The sequence below is a fragment of the Mesoplodon bidens genome (assembly GCF_964165515.1).
Source record: "Mesoplodon bidens genome assembly, chromosome: 2".
In the NCBI taxonomy this organism is placed as follows: Eukaryota; Metazoa; Chordata; class Mammalia; order Artiodactyla; family Ziphiidae; genus Mesoplodon; species Mesoplodon bidens.
In genome coordinates, this window is record NC_138177.1 from 157,963,814 (window position 1) to 157,991,045 (window position 27,232).

At 35.2% G+C, this 27,232-nt stretch overlaps 1 protein-coding gene across 4 annotated transcripts in view; it reads right to left on the bottom strand.

Moving 5' to 3' along the window:
- Nucleotides 1-27,232, bottom strand: part of AGO3 (argonaute RISC catalytic component 3) — a 115,205-nt gene that overhangs the window by 31,192 nt on the left and 56,781 nt on the right. For all 4 annotated transcript variants that reach the window (XM_081226660.1, XM_081226662.1, XM_081226661.1 and 1 more), the window contains 7 exons: nucleotides 13,962-14,096; nucleotides 9,699-9,786; nucleotides 9,426-9,573; nucleotides 8,879-8,998; nucleotides 6,448-6,570; nucleotides 5,983-6,116; nucleotides 2,802-2,986 (listed from right to left, as the gene is read on the bottom strand). In XM_081226660.1, the coding sequence (XP_081082786.1) occupies nucleotides 2,802-2,986; nucleotides 5,983-6,116; nucleotides 6,448-6,570; nucleotides 8,879-8,998; nucleotides 9,426-9,573; nucleotides 9,699-9,786; nucleotides 13,962-14,096 (933 nt within the window). The remainder of the gene's footprint in view (nucleotides 1-2,801; nucleotides 2,987-5,982; nucleotides 6,117-6,447; nucleotides 6,571-8,878; nucleotides 8,999-9,425; nucleotides 9,574-9,698; nucleotides 9,787-13,961; nucleotides 14,097-27,232) is intronic.

Sequence of the window (27,232 nt, forward strand, 5' to 3'; positions counted from 1 at the left end):
AACCCATGCCCTCTGCAGTGGAAAAACGGAGTCTTAACCACTGGACTGCCAGGGAAGTCCCGTGCTCAATATTGTGTTATTAACGAACTGCAAATTAAAATTACAATAAAATACTACTACATGCCTATTAGAATTGCTAAAATCCAAAAAACTGACAATACCAAATGCTGAAGAGGATGTAGAGCGACAGGCACTCTCATTCACTGCTGATGGGAATACAAAATGGTACAGTCACTTTTTGGCAGTCTTATCATTTGATACAGCAGTTGTGCTCCTGGTTACATACCAAATTGAGTTAGAAACTTATGTCCACACAAAAACCTGCACATGAATGTTTGAGCAGTATTATTCATAAATGCCCCAAACTGGAAGCAATCAAGATGTCCCTCAACAGGTACATGTATAACAAACTGTAGTACAACCACACAATGCAATATTAAATATTATTCAGCATTAAAAAGAAATGACTTTATCAAGCCACAAAAAGACATGGTGGAATCTTAAATATTGTTAACTGAAAGTGGCCAATCAGAAAAGGGGACATACCATATGACTCCAACTATATAACATTTTAGAAAAGGCAAAGCTGTAGAGACTTAAAAAGCCCAGTGGTTGTCAGGGGTTTGAGGAGATGGAGGGAGAGATGAGTAAGTGGAGCACAGGGGATTTTTAGAGCAGTGAGACTATTCTTTGATACTGTCATAGTAGATACGTGACATTATGGATTTGTCAAAACCCATAGACCTGTACACATAAAGAGTAAACTTTAATGTAAACTGTGGATAATATTAATAATAATTTATCAATACTGGTTCATTAAATGTACCACTCTAATACAAAATGTTAAAAATAGGGAAATCTGTGTACAGGGCAAGGAAGGCATATAGGAACTCTCTATACTATCTGCTCAATTTTTCTGTAAATCTAAAACTGTTCGAAAAAATAAAATCTATTAATTAGAAAAATGACTCACTGAATCACTGAGTGAAGCAGTGTAGAAAACGGACTGAAAGTGAACTAGAGGGAATGAAGGCAAGAATATCAGCTTGGAGGCTATGGTAATATCAACTTTCTCTCCCATCAACAGTGTATGAGAATGTATATTTATTCATGCCTTTGCCAAAAATGGGTATTATCATTGTTGGTGAAAAATAATTTGTTCTAGTTCATATTTCTTTAATGACTAATGAGGCTCAGCATCTTTTCATTGATAATTGACCATTTGCATTTCTTTTTTACGTCCTTTGTCTTTTTCAGTTGTTTGTTCTTACCTTGATTTACAAATTCTTTGAGTTTAACACATTCTGTATTTTATCACAACTTAAAAAATATCTTTTGAATTTTACAACCATCATTTTTAATCACTGCATATTATTTCACCAACATACCACTTACTCACTGTTTAAAACCAGTTCTTAGTAGTTTTTCAATGTCACAGATATCATTATGAAAATCTTGTACATAGAGATTTTTCTACATTATGAATTCTTTTCTTTGAACATATTTTTGGAATGGGAAATACTGAACTGTTGACTGCAAGCACATTTTTATACTTTCGATGAAAGGATATTATCAATTTATAATGCCATCAGCAATATATTAAAATACAAGATTCACTGCATACTCACAATCACTAGGTAGTACAGTATTTAAATATATTTGCTAATTTAGTAGCATAAAAATTTTCCTTTTATTAATTTGTACTTTTCTTTATTGGTGAAAACCAACATTTTCTCAAATATTTACTTGTTTTTTCTTGAGAAATTTTGGTTTATATTCTTTGCTCATTAATGTAGGGGAATATAAAAATTTTTTCCTTTGAATGCAATAACAGATCCATATGGATATTTTAACTAATAATAAACTAGCCCTTTGTTGTCTCCATTTGCTGCAAATATTTTTCACGTTCTATGGTTTCCTTTTAATTTTAGTTAGGCACCTGTGATGTATGGAAAATTTAACTTTTATGCAGTCAAATCTAACAATTTTCTTATGTGAATTCTATCATTTTAAGCTTAAATAATTATACTCCATTCAGTAGTTTGAAAATTATACTTTCTTTGTGTTTTTCCATGTTTCAATGATTTATACTTAACATATTAATCTCATAAACTTTAATTTATTTACAATAATAATAGCTAACATTTATTGAGCATTCACTACATGACAGGTGCTATCATAGACCCAGTTTACATATGTAAATTTATTTAATCCTTACAACTACCTTCTATGGGTTAGGTATTTGTAGTATCCCAATTTCATAGATGAGGAAACTCAGGCTTTGTGTGGTTAAGTAATTCAGGTAGCATCACACAGGTAGTATACCTGGCAAAACCTGGGTATTAAGCAGCATAGTCTGACTCCAGAGCCTGTGCTTTTAACTGCTACATTATACTGATACTCAAGTTATCTCAATGACATTTTTAATAAATAATTCTTCTTTTAATCATTGTTTTGTAAAGCTTCCTTTACTGAAATTCTTTTCACAGGGTCTCAGACTATTTAGTTTGCTCTCCAGATTTGTCTTTTTATAGTAACAATACATGTTTTTAAATACTATAGCTATAAAATATATTTTAATGTTTGATAGTTTTAGGATATGTGTTAGCATAATTCTAAAAGGAATATTTTTTTCTTGGCCATGCCGTGCGGTAAGCAGGATCTTAGATCCCCAACCAGGGACTGAACCCATACCCTCTGCATTGGGAGCACGGAGTCTTAACCACTGGACTGCCAGGTAAGTCCCTAAAAGGAAGACTGAGTGCTTGAGGAAAAATGCAATCTTAATACAATATCCTTACCATACACTGGTGTCTTCCCTGGCAGGATGACAATAATGAGCTGTAGCCCAGAGTACGTGTTCTTGAGATGCCGGAACATGGGCTCCACGCTGTCTGCCCCCTGCGCGTATTTGCAGAAGCAAGGCTGGCCCTGGATGGGCATCCCTGCATCTTTAGAAATCTTACGCAGCTGGTCCGTGAAACCCCTAGAAGGAGAAATCACTAAAAATAAAACCTTTGTCTAGTCAGCAACACCTACAAAGTAGTAATGGGAAGTTTGGGAAGGGAATGGAGAATGAAGCAAAGATTTGTGTGCTCCGTATAAGAAGAGGTCACCAGACTACTGATGTTAAGGGCAATGGTTGGTCAGAAATCTATTTTGCAAACTAAGGACACTACTGTACAGTTATGTGGCATTTTGTAGTTCACAAAGGACATTAGTAGTAGAGTGTGCTGGTTAAGAGCTCAGCTCTACAGGTTCCAGTTCTAGTTCTGTTACTTACTAGCTATGGAAGTTCAGGCAAATTTTTTCAGTTTCTCTCATCTGTAAAATGACCACTTTCAATATAGGGTTGGTGTGAAGATTAAATGAGATAATACATGTGAAGCACTTAGCACATTGCCCAAAACATGGTATAAAAGCTTGATAAATTTAAGCTATTATACATTTTCTATTTGATCCTGACAAGATTCATAAGTAGTAGGTAAGGTATTACTGCCATTTTATAAATCAGGAAACAGTTTCAGGGACATTAAGTATTTGACCAAGGTCAAATGCTTATTAGACAAATGGCAAGAGTAAGAACTATGAGCTAGTTCAGAATTTCTTTCTACAATAATACATATCTGACACTAGGATAGCAGGAAAGATTCTGTCCTCAGAAAAGATTAAAAAAAACAAGAAAACATTTAAAAAGAAATGAGGCAGACAGCACTTTAATGTACTTTTATCCACACTGAAAAAACAAAAGACTAATAATTTCTTATTTAAACAAAATTCTGCACTTAGCCTAGGATAAATAAGTAATAATGTTGGGGTTTAACAATCACCTTACTTGTTTTTAAAACAAATACGGTCCTAAGTCAAGGATCTGAGTGACCTTTGCTCAAAAACACTGATTCCCTCAGGACAGAGATGGAGTTTGTAGGAATTCCTTCTCCTTTTCCTTTTTAGTATTTAATTCAAGAAAGTATGAAGTTGAATATTTTCAGTTAGCCTGAACAAGAGCCATAAGCCCAATGATTATGAGACTTCTATCAAGCCATGAATAACAAATGTAAAATGAAAAGAATAACTCGAAGCTTGAAAAACAGTTGGAGGTGTTTTCTTTGGTCTCTGGAGGTCAAGTAAGATAACAGCAGCATTGTCCTTAACTGTCCTCATGACATTTTACTTGAAAGCCAGGGGATAAAAACTATACTAAAAAAAATATACTAAGTGAACCTTAAGACATAAGATTTGGAGCTAATAAAAAGGAGTGAACAGGGCCTCCCTGGTGGCGCAGTGGTTGAGAGTCCGCCTGCCGATGCAGGGGATACGGGTTCGTGCCCCGGTCTGGGAGGATCCCATATGCCGCGGAGCGGCTGGGCCCGTGAGCCATGGCCGCTGGGCCTGCGCGTCCGGAGCCTGTGCTCCGCAACGGGAGAGGCCACAACAGTGAGAGGCCCGCATACCGCAAAAAAAAAAAAAAAAAAAAAAAAAAAAAAAGGAGTGAACAGAATTAAATAGAAAATAATTTTTCTCACATGAAGGAGGCAAATTCTGAATTGACCTGGGGTAAACTGGTCTCTATGTCGCTCAAGAACTATTCATTATGGGCATATTTTATAGGATCTGTTAGTGGAGACTTAAATTAGACCATAATCATTTTCTTAGGGAAATTAGATTCCAGAGGGGAGACAAGAAACTTACACAGATAATTATAATATAATTCTATTTTATACAGGAAGTGATAAGTACAAATGGAGAGGATATTGATAAACTACTATGTTTACTACTATGGGTTATTTCCAGCATCACAAATCACAGAAGACTGGCTATTATTTAGAAATGTAGAGATAGGAAGGAGGCATTTTCAGTAAAGAGCAGCATGAGTGGAAATGGAAAAAAATACCAGACAGTTAGAGGGCATACAGTACTCAGTTTCTTTGTCCAGAATATATGAAAATGGAGAAAGGACTTAAGAGGCAAATGAAAATTTTTAAATGTTATACTGATTTTTAATGTTATTCTTTGTCAAACAGAAACCTAAAAGTTTTAGAGTGGAGGTAGTCACAAGTGGAGCTGGTGCTCTTTTCACAGTAGCACAACTCCTCAAACAAGAGTAACAGCAGAAGCCCTTGAGACTGCCAATGCCCCAAAGATTAGAGAGTCCCAAAGGAGAGAGCGTAGAGGAGAAAGGAAGCCAAAGTGATAAAAAGAAACCAGGAAGGCAAGAATGGAGAGAATGTCAGGAAAGTAGTCAATTGTACCTAATGCTGCACAAATTTTGAGGAAAAATAATGGCTGAGAAGAGACCATTAGAATTGATAAGCACAAAGATACTGAAGATCTTCCAGTAACCAGTTTCAGCAGACCACTAAGATTTCAAGGAAGGAGACAGAATGGAAGCCTGGAAGCCTTAAGTCAGGTAAAATGAAAAATGAAGATTTGGGGGGGTTTGTTTTAAATTTAAACAGAAGATTGTTGAGGGAAAGAATCTGGAGAAGAGGAAAGTAGTGGAGATGCAGGTCAAATTTTGGAAAGTAAGGAAGTGAAAATGAGAAGTTAAATGACTCTTTCAAAGAACTCAATTGAGAAATAAGGATGTTATTTAATCCTCATTCAGTAAATAGGTACTATTATCTCTATATTTAAAAGGTGAAAACTGAAGCATAATGAGATTAAATAAATATCCATGGTAGTAAGACTAGGAAGTGGCAAACCTGAGAATTATATCTAATCTGTTCGCCATCAAAAGCCAATGGTACTCCTGCTATACCACATAAGCTAGACTATTAGGATGCTTGTAAGAATGAATCAGTGACTTAGATATGACCAACAAATTCAGGAATCTTCATTAAAGTAATGAGAAGAAACATTTTTAAAGGTTCAGTGATTAAATATACTTCATATTGAGGCAACACTGGTTAGAATATTAGCTGAGTAATTTAAAACTGAAAAACAAAATGGTCCCAAAGTGAAACTAATGACAAGCCTTACTTCAATATTTCTTCTCTGCACTGCCTCTGTGTGGCAAAACAAGCTATAGCCCACATTTTGATTTCAACTCCTGTGTGGAACTGTTTCCCTCGCATGTCCCATACTCCGTGGCTTGGTGTTGCTACTGTCCGATTCTACAGAGAAAGAGAAATAATAAGGCAAAAATGAACAAACATTTAATATATAACTTATTTGAATGAGCTGAAAATAAACATTTCAAATTGCTGAACTGATATATATGTGACATTCTACATGGAATAGGCCGTTCTAAATCAATATTTTATATTTTTATCATAGAAAAACAAAAGTTCTACTAAGTTCAAGCAAAGACACTGATCTTGAAACAAACAAAAAAAATTGTTGGAACAATAAAACACTTTTAAATTCCAGACTTAGCTAAGAAGCCCTTCTCTCCATACACAGAAACTGTATGATTATAATTTAAAAACTATCAAGAGGTTTTACCCGGCCACCATACTGGAGCATAGGTGCTGGAAGTACGCGTCCGGTTACATGGGCCATTTCATCCCGAACTTTAAATTGAAACTCCTGAACAAATGGATCTGTTTCATAATTTGCACTTCTTACCTAACAACAGAAAAAGTTTGTAGTTACTTTCAAAATTCCCCCAAATTCCCTGCTTTAGAACCCTCTAACTTTTTTTTTCACTGTGTCAACAATGTTTTATAATACTGACAGGTGTAGATAATGGTACCCTCACTATAGAGCAGAGAATCTTAACTTGGGGACCACAGATCATGAGTGGACTGTAGGAAGTCTGTGAACCTCCTGATAATTTACAGAACATTTAAATGTATTAGGTTGCATAATAAGAAAATTCAACTATTTATGACTCATGAAAATGGTAACTTTATATGATTAAGCCTCATATACTTTGGGAGGGTGGTTGAGAGACTGCAAGAGAAATATAAGGTTGGCCAAAAAGTTCTTATGGGTTTTTCCCTAATATCTTATGGAAAAACCCGAATGAACTTTTTGGCCAATCCAATACCTGACCTAAAAATGGTTAATTACTTCTAATTAGAGGATCTGGATATATACTATTGAAACTTATTTTATGTAGATCTCGACAGCAAATATCAATAATCCTAAGGCTTTTTTTTACTAATTGATTATAAGTTATACAAAACCTCCTTGAATATTTTCAGATAAAACACAGCACATTATAAAATTTACTTAAGAGATACACTTGAGACAGAAAAGAAAGCCAGTATGAGATACAGATTATAATTTTTATGTAATATACCAATACATGCAAAGATAAAGAATTTATTGTAATTCAGTGTAGACTTGAATCTCAAAAGTGTAATTCATGCTCATAGTGTGCTATAATGTGTTTTTCAAAACATATTTACTTAGTCTCAGAATAAAGGTCAAACAAGGTTACAAAAAAAGGCAATGCTCAATTCTTTGAGTAACACTCTATTAAAAAACACTATATAATCTAAATATGTAAAAAGAATCTCCCCACAATGTGCAGGAAAATTTGTTTTCTAAATTAGGCATCTAATTAATGCATCTAATTAATGTATCTTTTCTTCAAGCTCAAATGCCATTTTTTTCTGTAAGGTTACAAACAATAACAACAACTACTATTTACCAGGAGTTGGTAGGTGATGTGCTTGGTGCTAAATGTTTTATAATTAATTTTCACAATAACCTATGACTATAAAGTAAGTCTTTTATAATCTTTATTTTACAGAGGATAAAATTAAAGCTCAGTAAAGTTAAATGATTGGCCTAAAACCATATAGCTAAGCAAGTGATATATAATTTGAAACCATGTACATTCTGATTCTAGAGTTCCTACTTTCAATCACTGCACCAGCCTACCAGATGCTATAATTATAATAATACAATAATAGTAACAGTAAGTGAGTAAAGAAGTTAGACTGAACCCAGAACTGTTAGATTCCAAAGCCTGTGCTTTCAATCACTGTACAATATCATCTCTCTGAACAAAAAAGCTGTAATAAATGAGTTAGAACTAGTTATTGAGATTTTATAGAGATAGTGAGAGGTTCTACTCTCTTAAAGGTTTTAAAATTTTGACATAGTAGATCAGAGAAAAATCCATGATGAGAACAAGCCTGTATTTTCCTAATTAAATATCATGTAATAACTTACTCTTTACAAACTATAATGGAAAAAAAGGTCTTCTTTTTTTTTTTGGTAATTGCCTTACAAAATGAAAGAGCCACTTCTGTAACCCTTTTCCAACAATCTCTAAAACTGCTTTTGAAAGTGTTATTAAGTTGTTTGGGGTAATGTTCTTATTTCTAGATTTTTTTCTCTTCACTTGGGCAATTTACATGGTATTCAAGAAGAGAGTAAGATAAGATCCAGTTGCCTTCATTTTTCATTTTGTCTTAATTCCGTCAGTTTTAAATATTGAGGTCTCTTTTCTCCCCATTTAGAACAAGGAGACAGCTTAGAGATCCCATATGGCTGGAGCTGTCTTATATTTCTTTATTCATCCTGTACGGTTACCAGTGTTTACAATGGAGCTAAGCCATCCTACTTTGTGTGTTAAGACTCTCACCATTGCTAGTCATAAAACTTTGACTTTTTTTCCTTTTCTCTTCCTCTTCTAGGTGGAAGGTAATGAAGGTCCAGTTTGCTAAACTGAAACATTAGTTTTGAGAGTATCTGTTCTGAATCTAATTAAAGAGCTTGGGGTTAAATTAGAAGGATCTAACCCTTTTCATAGAACCCACTAAGATTCACCCCTAGAATACCACTAGATTACTTCCATAATCTCTTTTAATTCTGACAGCCCATGAAATGGTAATAAGGTATGAGTTGATAAGGACATGGTTCTTTAGAGCTCACCCTAATATGTTTTTAATTTTCATTTCTAGGGTTAAGTACTAACCAATCTGCTAATTTCCTCTTGTCTATCTGGTGCAGATCTTGCTGTTGCTTTGATCATAGTGGAGGTTTGATTGTCCGTTAGCTTCTTGATACATCGTTGCCCTGCCACAATATTACAGACCTACAAATGGAAAAAAGTGTTGTACTAGATATATACATCTTTCTTAAAATTCTGAGTGCCAATTACATGTGAGATTAAATTTTAATATCTACTGCATTAAACCACTTCTATTTAATATCATGTTAAGTAAAAAAGCAGTAAACAATACTGCTTTACAGTATGATTATAATTAGGTAAAATGTACACTGCATAAAAAGGCTGAAAAGAAGTGCACCAAAATGCTAACAGTGGTTACATTTAGAGTGGTAGGACTGTGGATGAATTTTTTCCCATATTATTTTATAGCTGAAAATTTAGAATAAAAGGAAATTTAAAAACAGTTCAGTCTCCAAAATAAATGTGAGAGTATGAAGTAAGTTATAGGTCATTAAAAACCCCAACAGAACGATGAATAAGAGGATATTAATAAGCAGCCTAAACACATTACTTCTAGTGGCAGATAGGTATGTTTCTGCTCCTGCCCCACTTGCAGACAGGGAAGGTGTGGGTACTTCAGCTGAAGAGTATACTTTTCTCTGAAATACTGTGCTACTGTTCTCTCCACAGTTTGGCCATTTTCTAACTGTAAAGGAAAGCTGGAAAAAAAAAATTACACATTAACAACTCTTATCTCATTATGAGCCAGCAAAACTCCCAATCTACTAACTAGAGCAAGCTGCCTCACATCATCTCTGCTCTGACAAACACCAGCTTTTCTTACGTTTGATGACTGGCAGGCCTTCTTGTTACATTACAAACACGGTATTTCCGTCTCATTGTTCCACAATGAGTCACTTCAACCTTCAGACCTGTTCCCAACAAGAAAAACTGAGGTTATAGAACTGTCACATGTAAAATATTTATAACTATAAAGCCTGTTCACTACTATAAAAACTCAAATTCTAAACAGAAAATCTGTGATACAGGCAATGTGATATTAACCAAGGATTTTATATATAACATTGTTAACAATGGTTACAATCATGATAGACCTAACTCCAAACCTTTTCCCTATTCTATCAAGCTATTAAAAAATAGTATAAAATTTGCAAAGCCTGTTTATCAAGGGATAAAGTTCTCCATTAATAAAAAGCCCTGCTTATAATGCAGGTTTTTATGCTGGTCAAAGGAAGGAGCAAAGGGAGTTATGATAATTCTCAAGATATTCTATAACCTTCAAAGTATGTGATATCTGATTTGCCCAGTAATCACATACTGACTGAAGATCATAATTTCATATAGCTGAAGAAGAAACTCCTTCAAAGAATTTTAAAGCAGGAAGGAAAAAAAAAAAAAATCCCAGGCCCTTTTAACAGAAGTGGAGTGACAATTTCGTTGAAGGATAATATTGTGATACAGTTCTTTTACTACTATTAGAAATCAAATGCAACCAAAATAATTCCTAGAACAGGTAATCCAGACCTTCTTATGGAATCAGTGATCCCTTTGAGAATCTGATGAAAGCAATAAATTCTCAGAAAAATGCAACATACACTTAATTTAGCATATGATTTTAGATGTTCGTGGATCTGTATGTCCATTTGTGGACCCTAGGGGTTTGCAGATCCTAGGCCTGCTTTAGGAAGTGAAGCTGTGGGCTTTTAAAACACTGGCTGAAATTCTTTGGGATGAATTTTCCTATGCAGTGGTGTACAAAAGAATTTTCTGAGATGATGGATTGTTCTACATCTGTGCTAAAATCACCAGCAACATGTTACTGCACACATGAAATGTGGCTAGTGTGACTAAAAAACTAAAATTTTAATTTAACTTTAATAAATTAAAATTTAAATAGCTACATGTGGCTAGTGGATACTCTTGGAGCTATCTAGAGAAGAGTTAACAAACAGATACAGTGGCTACTGGTCACAGATAAGCAACTCCATTTCTAAGGCCTATACTCCGAAGGAGGAAAATCTAAAAAGGGGTAGACGGAGGACAACTTTTAGTTCCCTGATAGTATTTACGGTTATACTTTTGTATTATTTTCCTTTTATATCTGTGTACCCTATAGTGCAGAGGTTCTCAAACAGAGGTGACTCTGACCTCCAGGGAAGGTTTGGTAATGTCTGCAGACATTTTTGATTGTTATGACTGGGGGTGCTACTGGCATCTAATACATGCTAGATTTTGGAATGCTTGGATCCAGGGCTGCTGCTAAATTATACTGCAATGCACAGGACAGCACTACCTCCCATCCCCAACCACAACAAAGAATTATCCAGCCCAAAATATCAATAGTGCCAAGGTTGAGAAACCCTGATACAGTATAACTTATTTTCGTATCTACTAACTGCAGAACCAAACACAAAGTTCAATCATAGTAATATTTTATGACATATCAGCATAAATTAAGATGTTAAATGGACACAGTGTCACTGTACCAGATTGGTATGAGGTTTTCTTAAGAACTACTCCTAACTGAATCAGTGAGAAATAGTTTTTATTAGTAACTACCTTTATAAAACTAAAATTTCAGATCTATTAGAGCATTTACTATGCCTCTATAAATAAGACTAGAAAATACTACCAAGAGAAGGCCTTTTAAGAAGGAAACACCAACATATGAAGAAAGCAAGATGTAAAAATATTGTTTAGGGGGAAAACACGATAGAAAAATTTAAAACAAATTTCTGTTATCTATACCACTTAGCAATTTGTTTTCAAATCTTCCCCTTGAATTAAAAAAAATTATCAGTAAGGTTCTACAAGCCTACTAAATAAGTTTTTATCAAAAATAAAATTGATGTAAAGCAACTATACTCCAATAAAAATTAATAAAAAAGTAAAATAAAATAGATACTCTTACATACATATGGTACTTTTACCATAAACTTCCTCCAATATTTCTGCTATTTAACTATGATGAATTACTGCACAAAGAAACCACCCTAAAGTTACCATTAAATATTTAGGAAAAAGTTCAACTAGAACCAAATAATATTGTACTAGGAAATCTATTCATTATAGCACACTTTGTATCACTATTTAACAATTTTCATCAAATTCCTCATGCTAACTAAAAATTAAACCCAAATACATAATACAAAACATGTAACTTTGATTCTCTTGTGTAATTGAGGTAGGAATACATGATGTACTTTAAAGAGTCCTCTTTAAAAAAAAAGCCTTCTTGACTTTGAATGGAGGAAAAAATCATCAGTATGTCAGTTAGATCCAACTCAGATTTTTCTACCCCAAATCTACAGTCATAAGTGACTAAGGATTAGATCCAAATCCAGGGGTTAGCAAAAAGCTGAAATTTAAAAAAATGGACTAGATAATTCTCTGCCCAGGTCCCTCCCCAAACCCTCCATCCAACAAAAAATGTTTTTGGCTTTAATAAATCAAATATTTAACCTATAAACTTGGCTTTACCTTCACTATAACATCAACTTTATAATGCTTTCTAGTCATTTTTTCAGTCATTTCTTTGGCCCCCTGAGCAGTTGAAGTTAAGATCGAGTCCATGCTCTTCGGGCAGCAGTTGAATCCTTGTTCTGTACATCTTGTATTTTCTGTGATAGAGTGGTGATATGAGTTGATTGCATAGTTACCGCAAAATAATGTAAGTGACTTCATGATATCAGAGGTGGTAACTAAGCAGCAACTCCACTGGAAACCATGGCATTTAGATGATCACATATTAATGGTGGGTAATGCACTACCTCCCAACATTGCTAACTGTGCAGTTAATACAGATTATGAAAGGACAATGGTATGATTGCAATATAAGAATATATAACACTTTCTTATTCTGACACTTAAATAACTTGAGATAAATGGATGCCTATTTTCAAAGCAGGAAGAATTTTCCTTTAAATGTTTTATTACAATGACCATCTCTCTCCTGGTTACTAAATGGCAAAAAATAAATGATTACTGGAGCAAGCAGGATGTATTCAACTATACTAATTGATTGCGGGAACTGAAAGATGTTCAGAGAACAAACTTCAATGCTTCATTCAAACCACAAGCTAAAAATTGCCTGTAACAAATAGGTAAAACCTTAAAATAAAACGACATAATTATTTCTGACAATTTAAGATCTAACATTTAGTTTAAATAGAATTTATACTATTCATTCTAATTAGAGAATATCTAATTTCTCTTTGTGTCTAAATAATAAAGAACTAAATACAGTGGAGTCACATCTTACATGAGGATTAGGTTCTAAAGTCATGAACAAGGCAAGAATTTTACATAATCAAAATTACTGTTGAAAAATCCCTTAAATTGCAGATAAAGTACACCATGTGTGGGTTTGCACATAAAAGTGTACATGTATATAGAAAACAACAATTATATAAACAATAAATATATACAAAATATAAATTTTAGGACACAACTGAAATTAATTTTTAATTTTTCTCTTTGGAAGACCATGTAGAGATGAATTTGTATTAGTAAAATATACATACGATGCAACACCACTGTATACATTTTAGCTACTAATTATAAAGTAGTCAAGATCAATGGTCAACTGAATAACGTATATGAAATTACTAAGTTTCAACTCTAGAACAACACATGAAACAGGCTAGTCCCATATCCATAAATTTACAAAGGAATAAAATATTCTGCTATCTTTTCAGAAAAATAAAGAAGTCATTATATTATCGATAGAATATGTTCAAAGAATGGCTCCAGTTCTGAAGTGACAATGTTTTTGGAATAAGCTTCTTATTTTTAACAGTATCATAGAAGCATTTTCCTAACAGATACTCTTATACCTTCAGCTAGTAAGGGAAAGTACTGACAAAAAATTAGCTAGTATCAATATTAATTCCATTACTTGGTATTTCTTTCATTGACACACTACCTAAGATGTTATGGTAATGAATTTAAGGTGACATTTTATAATTAGTCCATATTTTTACTGGTGATGTTACATGAACAGATTTATATCTTAAAAAATTTCAATGAAAGTTTGTTATATTCATGCATTTTACAGTTAAGTTGTTCCAAATGCTAATTAACTCACCTTTTATCTCTTTGGTGAATTTTACCCGATGAGAATCAGTCAGAGGTCTTGGCTGCTCATCAATATTATGAATGTCAAGAACTTCACACATGAACTGAATTACAGGTTGTGCTTTGTAGAAGGCAGTGGCAGAAACTAAGAAGAAAAACACAAATAGTACAAATTAATGTTTCCTTTAAAAAAATCCAAAAACTTGATCTCAGGCTCCATGATAATTAACTAATACAGAGTTAAAATTACCCTGTTATGTATACCTATATACATATAAAAATATTTCCGAAGTTAAGCAGTTTCAACTTGAACTGTTTGACTGGAAGACAAGCACAACAGAAAAGCCTAATATTACAGTTTATAATCTATCTATTATCATGGGTAACTGAATCATTCCATTTCCTACTACATGTACAGAGCAGTGTTCTGGCTATGAAACAAAGTCTGTAAGGGGACAAAGAAGGCCAGAGCACCTTAAAGAAGAAAAGGTTAGGTATTATTTCTTAAACAAAGCTTTTTGTGCCACCCTAGACTGCTTATCTATTCTAGCGAGAGCTCTCCCTGTCTTGCACAGATTTGAGAAGACAATGGTATTAAATGTTACTAATGCTAATCCAAGCTACAGGTAGTAACAGTAAGGTGTATCTGCCCAATGTTATCTAGCTACAGCCAGCAGTCTTCCAAGAGCCAACAAGTACGATTTCTTAATCTTGCGTTTTGGAACTAGAAGAGCTTCACTAATAGTTAGTAGACCACCATCACTCATTTCTTAAATACATACTTACTGACTGCTATTATGTGCTATAAAGGCACTGGGATACAGTGGAAAGTAAAACCAAGACAGACAATAAGCTACATGCTATCATGTTATTTTTTTATTTAAAAACATGTCTACTGTGGTGCTCTTTCTCTTATTCTCCTTGCTTTAGGATTAAATGTCTTCCACAAAATGTCCCTCATCTCTGGAAGGATATTTATCAAGGCTTTAAGTAGTTATCTCAGGTAGTAAGGCTACTGTAGATATTTTTTATTTTCTTCTTTTTGACTTTATCTTTAAATCTTCACTTTTTAATAGTGAGCACTTTTTCCTTTATTACAGAAATAATATATGAATGAAGTCTCATCCTAAAAAATTTAAACAATATAGATATGTGCAGTAAAGACTTCTGGTCTCCAAGCATCTTTAAGAAGCAACCATTATTAGTACTTAGGTATGTATATATCCTATTCTTTTAATATGCACTTCGAGACAAAAATGCAAATACAACTTTCTTTTGTAACATGAGATCAGATAATAGACGTTCTATGACTTCTTTTGTTATTATTTTTATTTTTATTTTTTTATTATTTTTTTAAATTTATTTATTTATTTATTTTTTCTGTATGTGGGCCTCTCACTGTTGTGGCCTCTCCCATTGCGGAGCACAGGCTCCGGACGCGCAGGCCCAGCGGCCATGGCTCACAGACCCAGCCGCTCCGCGGCACATGGGATCCTCCCGGGCCGGGGCACGAACCCCTGTCCCCTGCATCAGCAGGCGGACTCTCAACCACTGCGCCACCAGGGAGGCCCTGTTATTATTTTTAAAAGTAACAATGTGTCTTAGAGATCTTTTTATTCTGCAGTTTGGGTGCATGGTAATTAAGTGCATATATATTCCTTTCCCCTCTTAATGAAAAGGAACACAAATGATAAAACATTAGAAACACTATTCTGGCCTTTGATTTCTTTTTTCTCATTATATATCTCAGAGATAGATCTATATGTACTAATATGCAACTATATCATTCTTTTTCACAGCTGCAGGATATCTCATTGCATGGACCTACTTCATGTCCCTCATGATGGATAGTTATGTTGGTTTTGTACTTCCATCCAAATAAACTTTAGAAATACCTCCACAATTTCAAACTAACTAAAAAAAGAGAGACTGGTAAGACTGTATTAGCATTCTGGGTATCTTATTCAAATCCACAGTACTTTAAAAAAATGTATACATTACATTCTTCTATTAAAAAATGTGAGAATATTGTTGTACATTAAAACAAGGCTGGCAGGACACATACCAAATAAACACATATTGCTTCTGTGTTAATTAAAAAAAAAAGTGGATAAAGGAAAATAAATACATGGTAATTAACATGCTTATTTTGTCTTTCCTTTAATCCTACAGGAAAATTTTCTTCACTGATTATAATACTAGCATTCACAACTAATGTGTCTTATCTCACAGAGTTGAAACTACTAAACAAACATTATTTATCCTGTTTAACATTCTATTAATTTTCCTTAGTGTTCATCCCACTCTTCTTCTAATCGTTACTGTTCACCATCTTCCCCACAGCAATGTGGGCATCTGAGGTAAAAATTAAAGTTAGTGAAGGAAAGCTCTTACAAAAGATGGGATGAAATCAGTGAGTACAGTTGAATTAGGCATGAATTTCAATCAGCAAAGATCTGCCTCTCTATCCCTTGGTTAAATCCTCAACATTTTATAAACTTACAGATTTATGCATTTTTTCCTTCTTTCCCTTTCACAAATCAGCTGAGTTTAACTGAAAAAGTAATATTTACATTTAATATTTTTAAAACCTATTAACAAAATATACATTAACACACTAAAGGAAATAAACATACAATCATTTCTACAGATAATTACCCTCAAAAAAGCATGAGATAAAATTCAGCACCATAACTAGAAGTCTCACAGTACCAGGACTAGAAAGGAGCTTCCTTAATTTGATAAAAGTTATCCACCAAAATCTATGGTAAATTCAACTTCATTTAATAGGAAGTGTTAGCTGGCACAGGAATGCAAGCTAAGAGAAGTAAAAGGTAAAAAGATTGGAAAGGGAGAAACAAAATTATTATTCTTCACAATATGACTGTCTAGAGAGAAAACCCAATAATCTACAGATAAATTATAGAATTAGACAGTTCAGTAAGGTTGCTAGATTTAAGATCAACATATAAAAATAAAATTACATTCTTACACACTAGCACCCAACTTAAAATGTAATTTTAAAAAGATACCACTTAACATCACAACAAAAAAAACATAAGACACTTGAGATAAAATCTGAACAAAAGATGCAAAAGACCTATAGAAGTAATAGGTATATTTACTACTACAGAAAATCTAAATAAATGGAGTATATACCTTATTAGTATAAATTATTTGGAAATTTATCTGCAAATTCAAGGCAATTTCAATCAAAATACCAATAGGATATAACCCCCTTGACCTCTGGAACTTAAGAAGCTGATACTAAAATTAACATGAAAGAGAAATGAAACAAGAATAGCCAAGATAGTTTTTAAGAATAAGGTCTGCTCTAACATTCATCGAGATCTGTTATAATCCAATTCAAGTCAAGAGACTATGGGGACAGACACACAGACCAGTAGAACAGACTTGGAAGCCCACCTTATACAATATACAAAAACAAATTCCTATTCAGAGAACTGAACATGAAAAGAAAAATAAACATTTAGAGGAAAATATAGAACATCTTTATGATCTTGGAGGCAAGAAAGAATTTCTTAAGGTATAAAAACTATCTGGGCTTCCCTGGTGGCACAGTGGTTGAGAGTCCGCCTGCCGATGCAGGGGACACGGGTTCGTGCCCCAGTCCAGGAGGATCCCACATGCCGCGGAGCGGCTGGGCCCGTGAGTCATGGCCGCTTAAGAGTGCGCGTCCGGAGACTGTTCTCCGCAATGGGAGAGGCCACAGCAGTGAGAGGCCCACGTACCGCAAAAAAAAAACAAAAAAAAAACTATCATAAAAAAATACCATAAACAAAGCTAAAAAAAAAAGACAGGCTATAGATATGTGTAATACATATAACAAATGATTAGTATCCAGAATATACAATAAGTTCCTATAAATCAAGATATAACAATAAAAGTGGCAAAGGATACGACTAGGCATTTCATAGAACAGAAAATCTAAATGTCAAAAAACAAATTTTCACTAATTATCTTATTTGTACTTAAGGAAATATATACAAAAACTATATCGGGCTTCCCTGGTGGCGCAGTGGTTGAGAGTCCGCCTGCCGATGCAGGGGACACGGGTTCGTGCCCCGGTCTGGGAAGATCCCACATGCCGCGGAGCGGTTGGGCCCGTGAGCCATGGCCGTTGGGCCTGCGCGTCCGGAGCCTGTGCTCCGCAACGGGAGAGGCCACAACAGTGAGAGGCCCGCATACAGAAAAAAAAAAAAAAAAAAAAAAAAAAAAAAAAACTATATCAAGCTATCATTTTACATCAGTCAAGACTGGCCAAAAATATTAAGACCGATAACACGAGCTGACAACAAGCCAAAGGAAGACTGAAGAATGAAAGCTCTCATACAGACTGTAGGAATATAAACTGATACAGTCAGTTAGCAACAAATGGTAATTTATAGTAAGTTTGAAGATGAGCATAATTTTCAATTCAACAATTTCACTCTAGGACTTCCCTGGTAGTGTAGTGGTTAAGAATCCGCCTGCCAGGGCTTCCCTAGTGGCGCAGTGGTTGAGTCTGCCTGCCAGTGCAGGGGACACAGGTTCGCGCACATCGACGAAGACCCAACGCAGCCAAAAATAAATATAAGTAAAATAAATAAATTAATTAATTAAATAAATTAAAAAAAAAAGAATTCGCCTGCTAATGCAGGAGACACAGGTTTGAGCCCGGGTCTGAGAAGATTCCACACGCCATGGAGCAACTAAGCCTGTGTGCCACAACTACTGAGCCTGCACTCTAGAGCCCGCGTGCCACAACTACTGAAGCCTGCGCGCCTAGAGCCCGTGCTCCACAACAAGAGAAGCCACCGCAATGAGAAGCCCATGCACCGCAACAAAGAGTAGCCCCCCTCGCCGCAACTAGAGAAAAGCCTGGGCGCAGCAATGAAGACCCAATGCAGCCATAAATGAATGAATTAATTAATTAATAAAACCCCAAAGAACAATTTCACTCTATTGGAGTATATACTCTGCAAAAATTCCATATCTGTGAAAGGCAACATGAATGAGAATGCTTATTGTAGCACTGTTTATAATGGTAAAAAGAATGGTAACAACTTAAACACCAGCCAAATGGATAAATTTGTACTACATGCATATAATTAAAATTAATGGACAGGTGTTAGAATTCAGACAAGTACAATTGAGAAGTAAAAAACTTGAGAGGAGTTTGGTAGAAAATGCGATCTTACCAACTACTTAGATTGCCATTATCTAGATATGTATAATATACACAACTAAGGCAAAAAAATTTACCAAAATAGACTAGATGTCTCGAATACCAGTGGGATAGTCTTTCAATTCATGAACATATGTCTGAATTTATTAGTCATTCCAGTTTCATTAAGGTTTTGTGATACTTTATAACTCATTAATAATTGATAAAAATTTTGTTGCTGTTGGAAATGTATCCTTTAATCTTTCATCACTTACTAACTTATTATTATTTTTTAAATTTTATTTATTTATTTATTTTTGGCTGTGTTGGGTCTTCCTTTCTGTGTGTGGGCTTTCTCCAGTTGCAGCGAGCAGGGGCCACTCTTCATCGTGGTGTGCGGGCCTCTCACTGTTGCGGCCTCTCTTGTTGCGGAGCACAAGCTCCAGACGCAGAGGCTCAGTAGTTGTGGCTCACGGGCCTAGTTGCTCCGCGGCATGTGGGATCCTCCCAGACCAGGGCTTGAACCCGTGTCCCCTGCATTGGCAGCAGATTCTCAACCACTGCGCCACCGGGGAAGCCCACTTACTTTTTAAATTAGGTTTATTTTCTTCTTTTCATGGGTAGCAGTGTTAGAATAATGAGAAAAGGATAGGCTTGGAAATGAAATAGATTTTAATTCTAGATCCAGACTTGAAATTCAGAGAAATCATAATTCGTTCACTGCAAAACTAGAAAAACATCTAGTACTTATAGCATTAGGGTGAAGATTCAATATAAGGTACCTACTTGTGCCCAGAACATGGCAGGAGCTCATCAGAGCTCTTTTTCTCATCTTTGAAGAATTGTCTACTCATGTCTTTTGCTCTCTGATTTACTGAGGTTTTAATTCTAGGCAAAATCATTTTGTCAATGTAAACTAACTCCTTGAAGAGGCTGATGGGAGAATGTTCCATGAAAAAGCGATTAGGATTCCTGAATTTGTATTTTACTGTGTCAAAATTGAAAATTTTTGTTAGGACGCAGCTAAAATAACAGATGTGAAAAAAGAAAATAATAAATATTTGCCATATTTAAGATAACTTGGACTACAAGTACCAAAATGAGCCCAGGTCCAAATGATGAGTATAAAATAAAGCAGTAAATAATGTTGGATCCTGGTAAAAACATAACTACAATTATACTTTAACCTCCTGAGAGGTTATGTGCCTCAATTTTATATGTATACTTTCATTGCTCTGAAGATATAAGAACAGAAACTTATTATACAATGTCTTTTTATGGTAATAGTGAGCAATTAAGAGGCCACATTAAACATCTTGGCATGTCTATTATTACCTAGCAAAATAATATTAACATAGTACTCAGGAGATATTGATAGATGAAAGGATTGCTTTTCTTTTTCTATTTTTAATATAAAATATCACATATTTAGTACTAGAGTGTCACTAAACAAATTACAAAGTGAATATCCACATAACAATATTCATATCAAGAACTAAATATTGCCAGTATCCTAGAAACCTCTTCCCTATCCCCTTCCCAACCTTAACTTCCCCTCTCTCTGCTAGAGGTAACCAAAATCCTGGCTTTTATGGTAATCACTTCTTTTTCTTTATAGAATTACAACATAAGTACAGATCACTAAGGACCACAATTTAGTTTTCCTAGTTCTTGAATGTTATGTAACTGGAAACATAAAGCATGTAATCTTTTTGAGTCTTTGGCTAAACATTGTTTCTAACTCATCTATATTAATTAAATGTAACTAGTTTCTTCATTTTCATTGCTCTAACACTCTGTTGAAGAAATACACAATTTACCCACTCTGATTTTGATGGACAGGGAATTCCCTTGCAGTCCAGTGGTTAGGAATGGGCACTTTCACTGCCAGGGGCCCAGGTTCAATCCCTGGTCAGGCAACTAAGGGTCCCAGGCGTAAGCTGCCCCGCGGCAAAAAAACAAAACCAAACAAAAAACCAAAAAAACCTGATTATTAATGTTGGTGGACAGTTTATGCTGGCACTTTCCTTTGGTTATTAGAATAAAGTTATGAATATTCTTATGGCCTTTTTTTTTTTTTGCTGCACCACGCAGTATGCGGGATCCTAGTTCCCTAACCAGAGATCTAACCTGTGCCCCCTGCAGTGGAAGAGTGGATTCTTAACCGCTAGACCACCAGGGAAGTCCCTAGGTGGCCTTCTTGATATACGTACACACATATATTTCTCTAGTAGAAAAGGCAATATCTGAGCAGAATTGCTGAGTCATTAGGGATGTGTATCTCTGACTTTCCTAGATAATGTCAAACTCTTCCAAAGTGGTTTTAACCAATAACTCTCCCACAAGCAGCATTTAAGAGTCACTGTCTTGCCAAATTTTCACCATTAGTATCGTTAGACTTGAATTTTAGCCCTTCTGGTGGATGTGTAATGATACCTCATTTCAAAAAAAAAAAAAAACAATTTGAGGTATAACTTACATACAATAAAATGCATTTCAATTGTAAAGGTCAATGATTTTGACAAATGTATATACATCTATGGTATTACCACCCCAATTAAGACAGAACCTGTCATCACCCCAGAAAGTACTTTCCTGCCCTTATGCAATCAGCTTTCTGTCACATCTGCCACAGGGAAGCACTGATCTGATTCGTTTTATAACAGAATAAATGGTTCCAGAATTTCATATAAATGGAATTATACTGTATACACCACTTTGTCTAGCTTTTTTGTACATCTTACTTGAGATTTATCCATACCATTGTATAAATTAGTAGTTAGTTCTTTTTAGCTGCTGGGTAGTATTTCATTGTATAAATAAATTACAACTTGTTTCTCAGTTCACTTGTTGCTGGGCATTTGGGTTGTTTCCAGTTCCTAATTATTATGAACATGTAAACATATATCCACAAATCTTTGTATGGACCTATTTTTTCATTTCTCTTGGGGAAAGACCTAAGAATAGAACTGGTAGGACACACGGCAAGAAAATGTTTAAATTTAAAAGAATCTGCCAAGGGCTTCCCTGGTGGTGCAATGGTTAAGAATCCACCTGCCAATGCAGGGGACACAGGTTCGATCCCTGGTCCGGGAAGATCCCACATGCTGCGGAACAACTAAGCCTGTGTGCCACAACTACTGAAACCCACGTGCCTAGAGCCCATGCTCCGCAACAAGAGAAGCCACCGCAACGAAGAGCAGCCCCTGCTCGCCGTAAATGGAGAAAGCCCGCACACAGTAACGAAGACCCAATGCAGCCAAAGATAAATACATATTAAAAAAAAAAAAGAATCTGCCAAAATATTTTTCAAAGTGGTTGTACAATTTTATACTCCTACCATTTCTGATTGCTCCACACCCTTGCCAACACTTAGTATTGCCAGTCTTTTTGATTTAGTGAATCTAGCAGGTGTGAAGTGATATCTCACTGTGGTTCTTACCTGCATTTTCCAGATGACCAATGATGTTTAGCATCTTCTCAAGTGCTTACTGGCCATTCCCATAATCTTTTGTGAAGTGTCTGATTTTTTTTTTTTTTTTTTGTGGTACGCGGACCTCTCACTGTTGTGGCATCTCCCGTTGCGGAGCACAGGCTCCGGACACGCAGGCTCAGCGGCCATGGCTCACGGGCCCAGCCGCTCCGCGGCACGTGGGACCTTCCCAGACCGGGGCACGAACCCGTGTCTCCTGCATCGGCAGGCGGACTCTCAACCACTGTGCCACCAGGGAAGCCCGAAGTGTCTGATTTTGACCACTTTTTTAAACTGAGTTATGCAAGTTTCTCATATATTCTGGACACAAATCTTTTTTTAGGATATGTTATGCAAATATTTTCTCCCAGCAGTAGCTTGCCTCTTCATCTTCTTAACAGTGTTCTTAAGAGAAGGTGTTCATTTATATGAGGTTTCCAACATATTAAGAAATCTTTGCCTACTCCAAGGACATGAATATTTTTCCTCTTTTCTTACAAATTTCTCAGTTTTAATGTTTTTTTTTTCGTACAAATACTCAGCTGTTCTAGCATTGTTTATTGAGAAAACTATTCTTTCCCCATTGAATGTTGGCCCCTTTGTCAAATATCAATCAACCACGTAAGTGGGTCTATTTCTGTACCTATTCTAATCACTTCTTAGCCTTTTGGCTAAGATCAAGTGTAGTGTCTATAGCTATCCTGTAACTTGATTTGTAAGTCCATCTTTAACCCCAATATCACAGCTTTGATTACTGTAGCTTTATAGTATGTCTTCAAATCAGGGATTATGAATCCTCCAACTCTGTTCCTCTTCAAAATGGTTTTAGCTATTCTAGGTTCTCTGCATTTCCACATAGATCTTAGAATCAGCTTGTCAATTTATATTATTTAAAAAAAAAAAAAAGCCTGGTGAGATTCTGGGATTGTGTTGAGTCTACAGATCAATTTGGGGATAATGGACATCCTAAGAATTTGAGGCTTCTGGGCCAAGAACATGGTATCTCTGTTTATTTATGTCTTCCTATCTTTCTCAGGAATGCTTTGTAGCTTTCAGTGTAGAGGGCTTGTACATCTCTTTTAAAATCTATTCCTAAATTTTTTTTTTTTGTGGTACGCGGGCCTCTCACTGTTGTGGCCCCTCCCGTTGTGGAGCACAGGCTCCGGACGCACAGGCTCAGCTGCCATGGCTCATGGGCCCAGCCGCTCCACGGCATGTGGGATCTTCCCAGACCGGGGCACAAACCTGTGTCCCCTGCATCGGCAGGCAGACTCTCAACCACAGCGCCACCAGGGAAGCCCCCCTACATTTTTTGATATTATGAATGGTACATGTGTTTTTCATTTTTCTAATTGTTGAATGCTGGGTATTATTTATTATACTGCTAGTATTTTCTTTTTGTATATGCAACTAGTGTCTTGTGATCTTGCTAAATTCATCTATTAATTCTAGTAGGATTTTTTACGTAAACAATTATGTCTTCTGCAAACTGAGATAGTTGTATTATTTCCTTTACAATATTATGCCTTTATTTTTCTTAGACCACCAGCACAATGTTAGACAGAAGTAGTGAAAGTATTCTTGCCTTCTTCTTAATCTTATGGCAAAATCATTCACTCTTTTTATCATTTAGTATGATGATGCCTGTATGTTTTTCTAGATGCTTTGATCAGGTTGAAGAAGTTTCCTTTTACTGCTAGTCTGTTATAAATTTTTATCATGAAAATGTTAAAATGTGTCAAATGATTCTTCTGTCTGTTGAGAGGATTACATTGTTTTTGTCAGGTGTCAGATTCTGGGGTATACTAGCCTCATAAAATTGAGTTGTAAAGCCTTTCTTCTTCTGTTTTCTGAAAGAATTTGTGAAAGACTGGTATTATTTTTCTTTAAATGTTAGATAAAATTCAGCAGCGAAATGATTTGGGACTGGAGTTTTCTTTGTTAGAAAGAATTATGGATTTAATTTCCTTAATAGATACAAGGCTATTCCAACTTTCTTTGAGCCAAGTTTTGTAAAGTTGTGTTTCATTTATCAAATTAATTGGTATAAATTTGTTCCTAACATTCCCTTATTAGTCTTTCAGTTCTGAAGGATCTTTAGTGATAACCCCTTCTTTCATTCCTGACAATAGTAATCAGTTTTATTTTTCTATTTTTCTTGATTAGCCTTGTTAGGAGTTTAAAATTTTTATTAGCTTTTTAAAAGGAATTAACTTTTGGTTTCATTCACTTTCTATATTGTTTGTTTTCTATTAATTTTTGCTCTGATCTTTATTATTTCTTACTTTCCACTTACTTTGGGTTTAATTTGTTCTTCTTCTACCTTAAGATAGAAACTGTGTGTGCTAGCCTGCCTCTGAGACGGTCCCTAATAATAAGTCTTGCCTCATGGGATTTGCACGTTTGTGTCTCTCCTACACTGAATATAACTGGTTTATACAACTAATAAGACATTACAAAACTGGCAGAATATAGCTTTCAATGCTAGGCCTTAATGTCATTACAGCTTTTGTCTTGCTCTATCATGGATTACTTGCTCCAGAGGAAGCCAGCCACAATATCATGACGACACTTAACCAGCCCTGTAGAGAGGTCCAGATGGCAAGAAACTAGGCCTCTAGCACAAACTTGTTACTGAGTTTTACAGATGTAAAACAAGACTTAACCATCCATTGAAACATTTATCAAGTACCTACTATATCAGGGACTCCTTTGTGGGTTGGAATTTAAAGATGACTCAGACAAAGCCTCTGCCTTTTAAGAACAGATCCTGGGTTAGGATGGCAGAGGAACCACAAGCAGCTCATTTCATTCCTTCCTCAAACTCCACTATAACCATGGTAAGGAATTAAAAGAAAGAAAGAAAGAAAAAAAGAAAAAAAGACATAAACCTAGAAGGATGGGAGAACAGAAAACAGAAAATGCACCAACATTTTAGAAGATGAAAAGCAAGTAGACAAGTTGTAACTGACATAGCAGATAGAATCCTCAGAAGGCGTGAGAAATGGCAGTACTAGGTACCTCTGAAACTGGTGATAAAAAGATGGGGGTAGTACAGAAAAATGAAGAGGAAAGCTGTTTGAGAAGCAGGTAGAATCCTAGGTCCCTTGTTCAGCTCCATTCACATTGCGGAACAACTGCCTCGTCTTTATCCTGGCATAAACTGTAGGTCTATTCTCTGGAAAAAGTAAAAGACTTTTGGAGGGAGGATGTCAGGCACTATTAAGGGCACAGGACTGTACCCAAAACAAGGAATTAAATGACTATAAATATTAAATGCTGAATGCAGACATTCCCCAAGCCAGAATCCCCAACTTGGCTTCCAGATCGCAGGTAATGAAGACTATTACCCTTCAAGCAGGAGTTTGGAAGGCTCATCTTTGGGTAATTTGACCAGGTAAGACCTAAGGATAAACTAACATTATAGGTTCCCCAACATCAGCCCAATCAAATCACCCTATGATAAAGCTCAAAGTAAACAGGCTCCACTGATGAATTCAAAGCATCTAGTCAGTGTTTTAGAGTCCCAATACATCATGAATAAATAATCAAGGTTACTATATACTTGAGGGAAGCTTCCAAAATGGAGGATAATGATCAAAACAAACAAACAAACAAACAAAGAATTTGGAGGAAGCATAAGCCTAAGAAAAATAATACCCCAAAATAAATTATCTACAGTGAGCCTAGAGAAGATACTACCACATATGAAACAAGAATAGTATGCTACTATAAAATAACATTCAGGAGATAAAAAAGAACGATTAGAAATTTTAAAAAGTGAAGGGGGTTAGAAGACGAAGGTAAGTAAATTTTCCAGAAAGTAAAGTAATACAAGGGAAACAAAACCTCACTAAAGCTATTTAAAAAGTGGAGCACCACTTTCAAATTTATGAAGGAAAATTATTTCCAACATAGAAACCCAGCTGAACTTTCATTTAGTTTGTTGATACATTTTCCAATGTGTAAGGCATCAAAAATTTTTGCCTCTTGTGTACCCTTTTCTCATGAAACTTCTAAAAAAGAGGGGAGGGGTAGGAAGGGATACAGATAGTGAAGTTTGATCCCAAGAGGACAGCTGTGCACCAAATATGAACATACTCTTTCAGACTGAAGCAGTATGGATCAAGAAACAGATTTGATTAGACTATCACTGAAATTCCTGCTGCCATTATACTTTTTTCTAATGTGAGGATAGACTAGAAAAGCCTGATACAGGTATCTTTACTTGGCTGAGCTTGACCAGTGCTGATAAAGTTCCTGCCCTGCTGCCTGACCCTTTCACCCTAAATAAATATTCTGCTTTGGTCTACTTCTGAGGACTAATTGAATACTGTAAAAATCAAATTATTTCTTAACCTTAGGGATCTTATACCTGAACTTAAGACAAACATATGAAGCAAGCAACACTGATATTGTGATTAATAAATTACTTATTAGAAATCTGTTTTCCTTGCAAAGGAAGCATATTCAGTGAGAACTTTTGACTTGTAAGCAGCATAAATTATAATTACCAAATTCTACAACCATTTATATATTATGACTACTTTCTTCTAGCAGCAAAATAGTGAATGTTTTATAGAAAGCTACTTTTTACTGAAAAGCACAAGGAAGTAAATAAAGTATATAAAAATAAAAAACA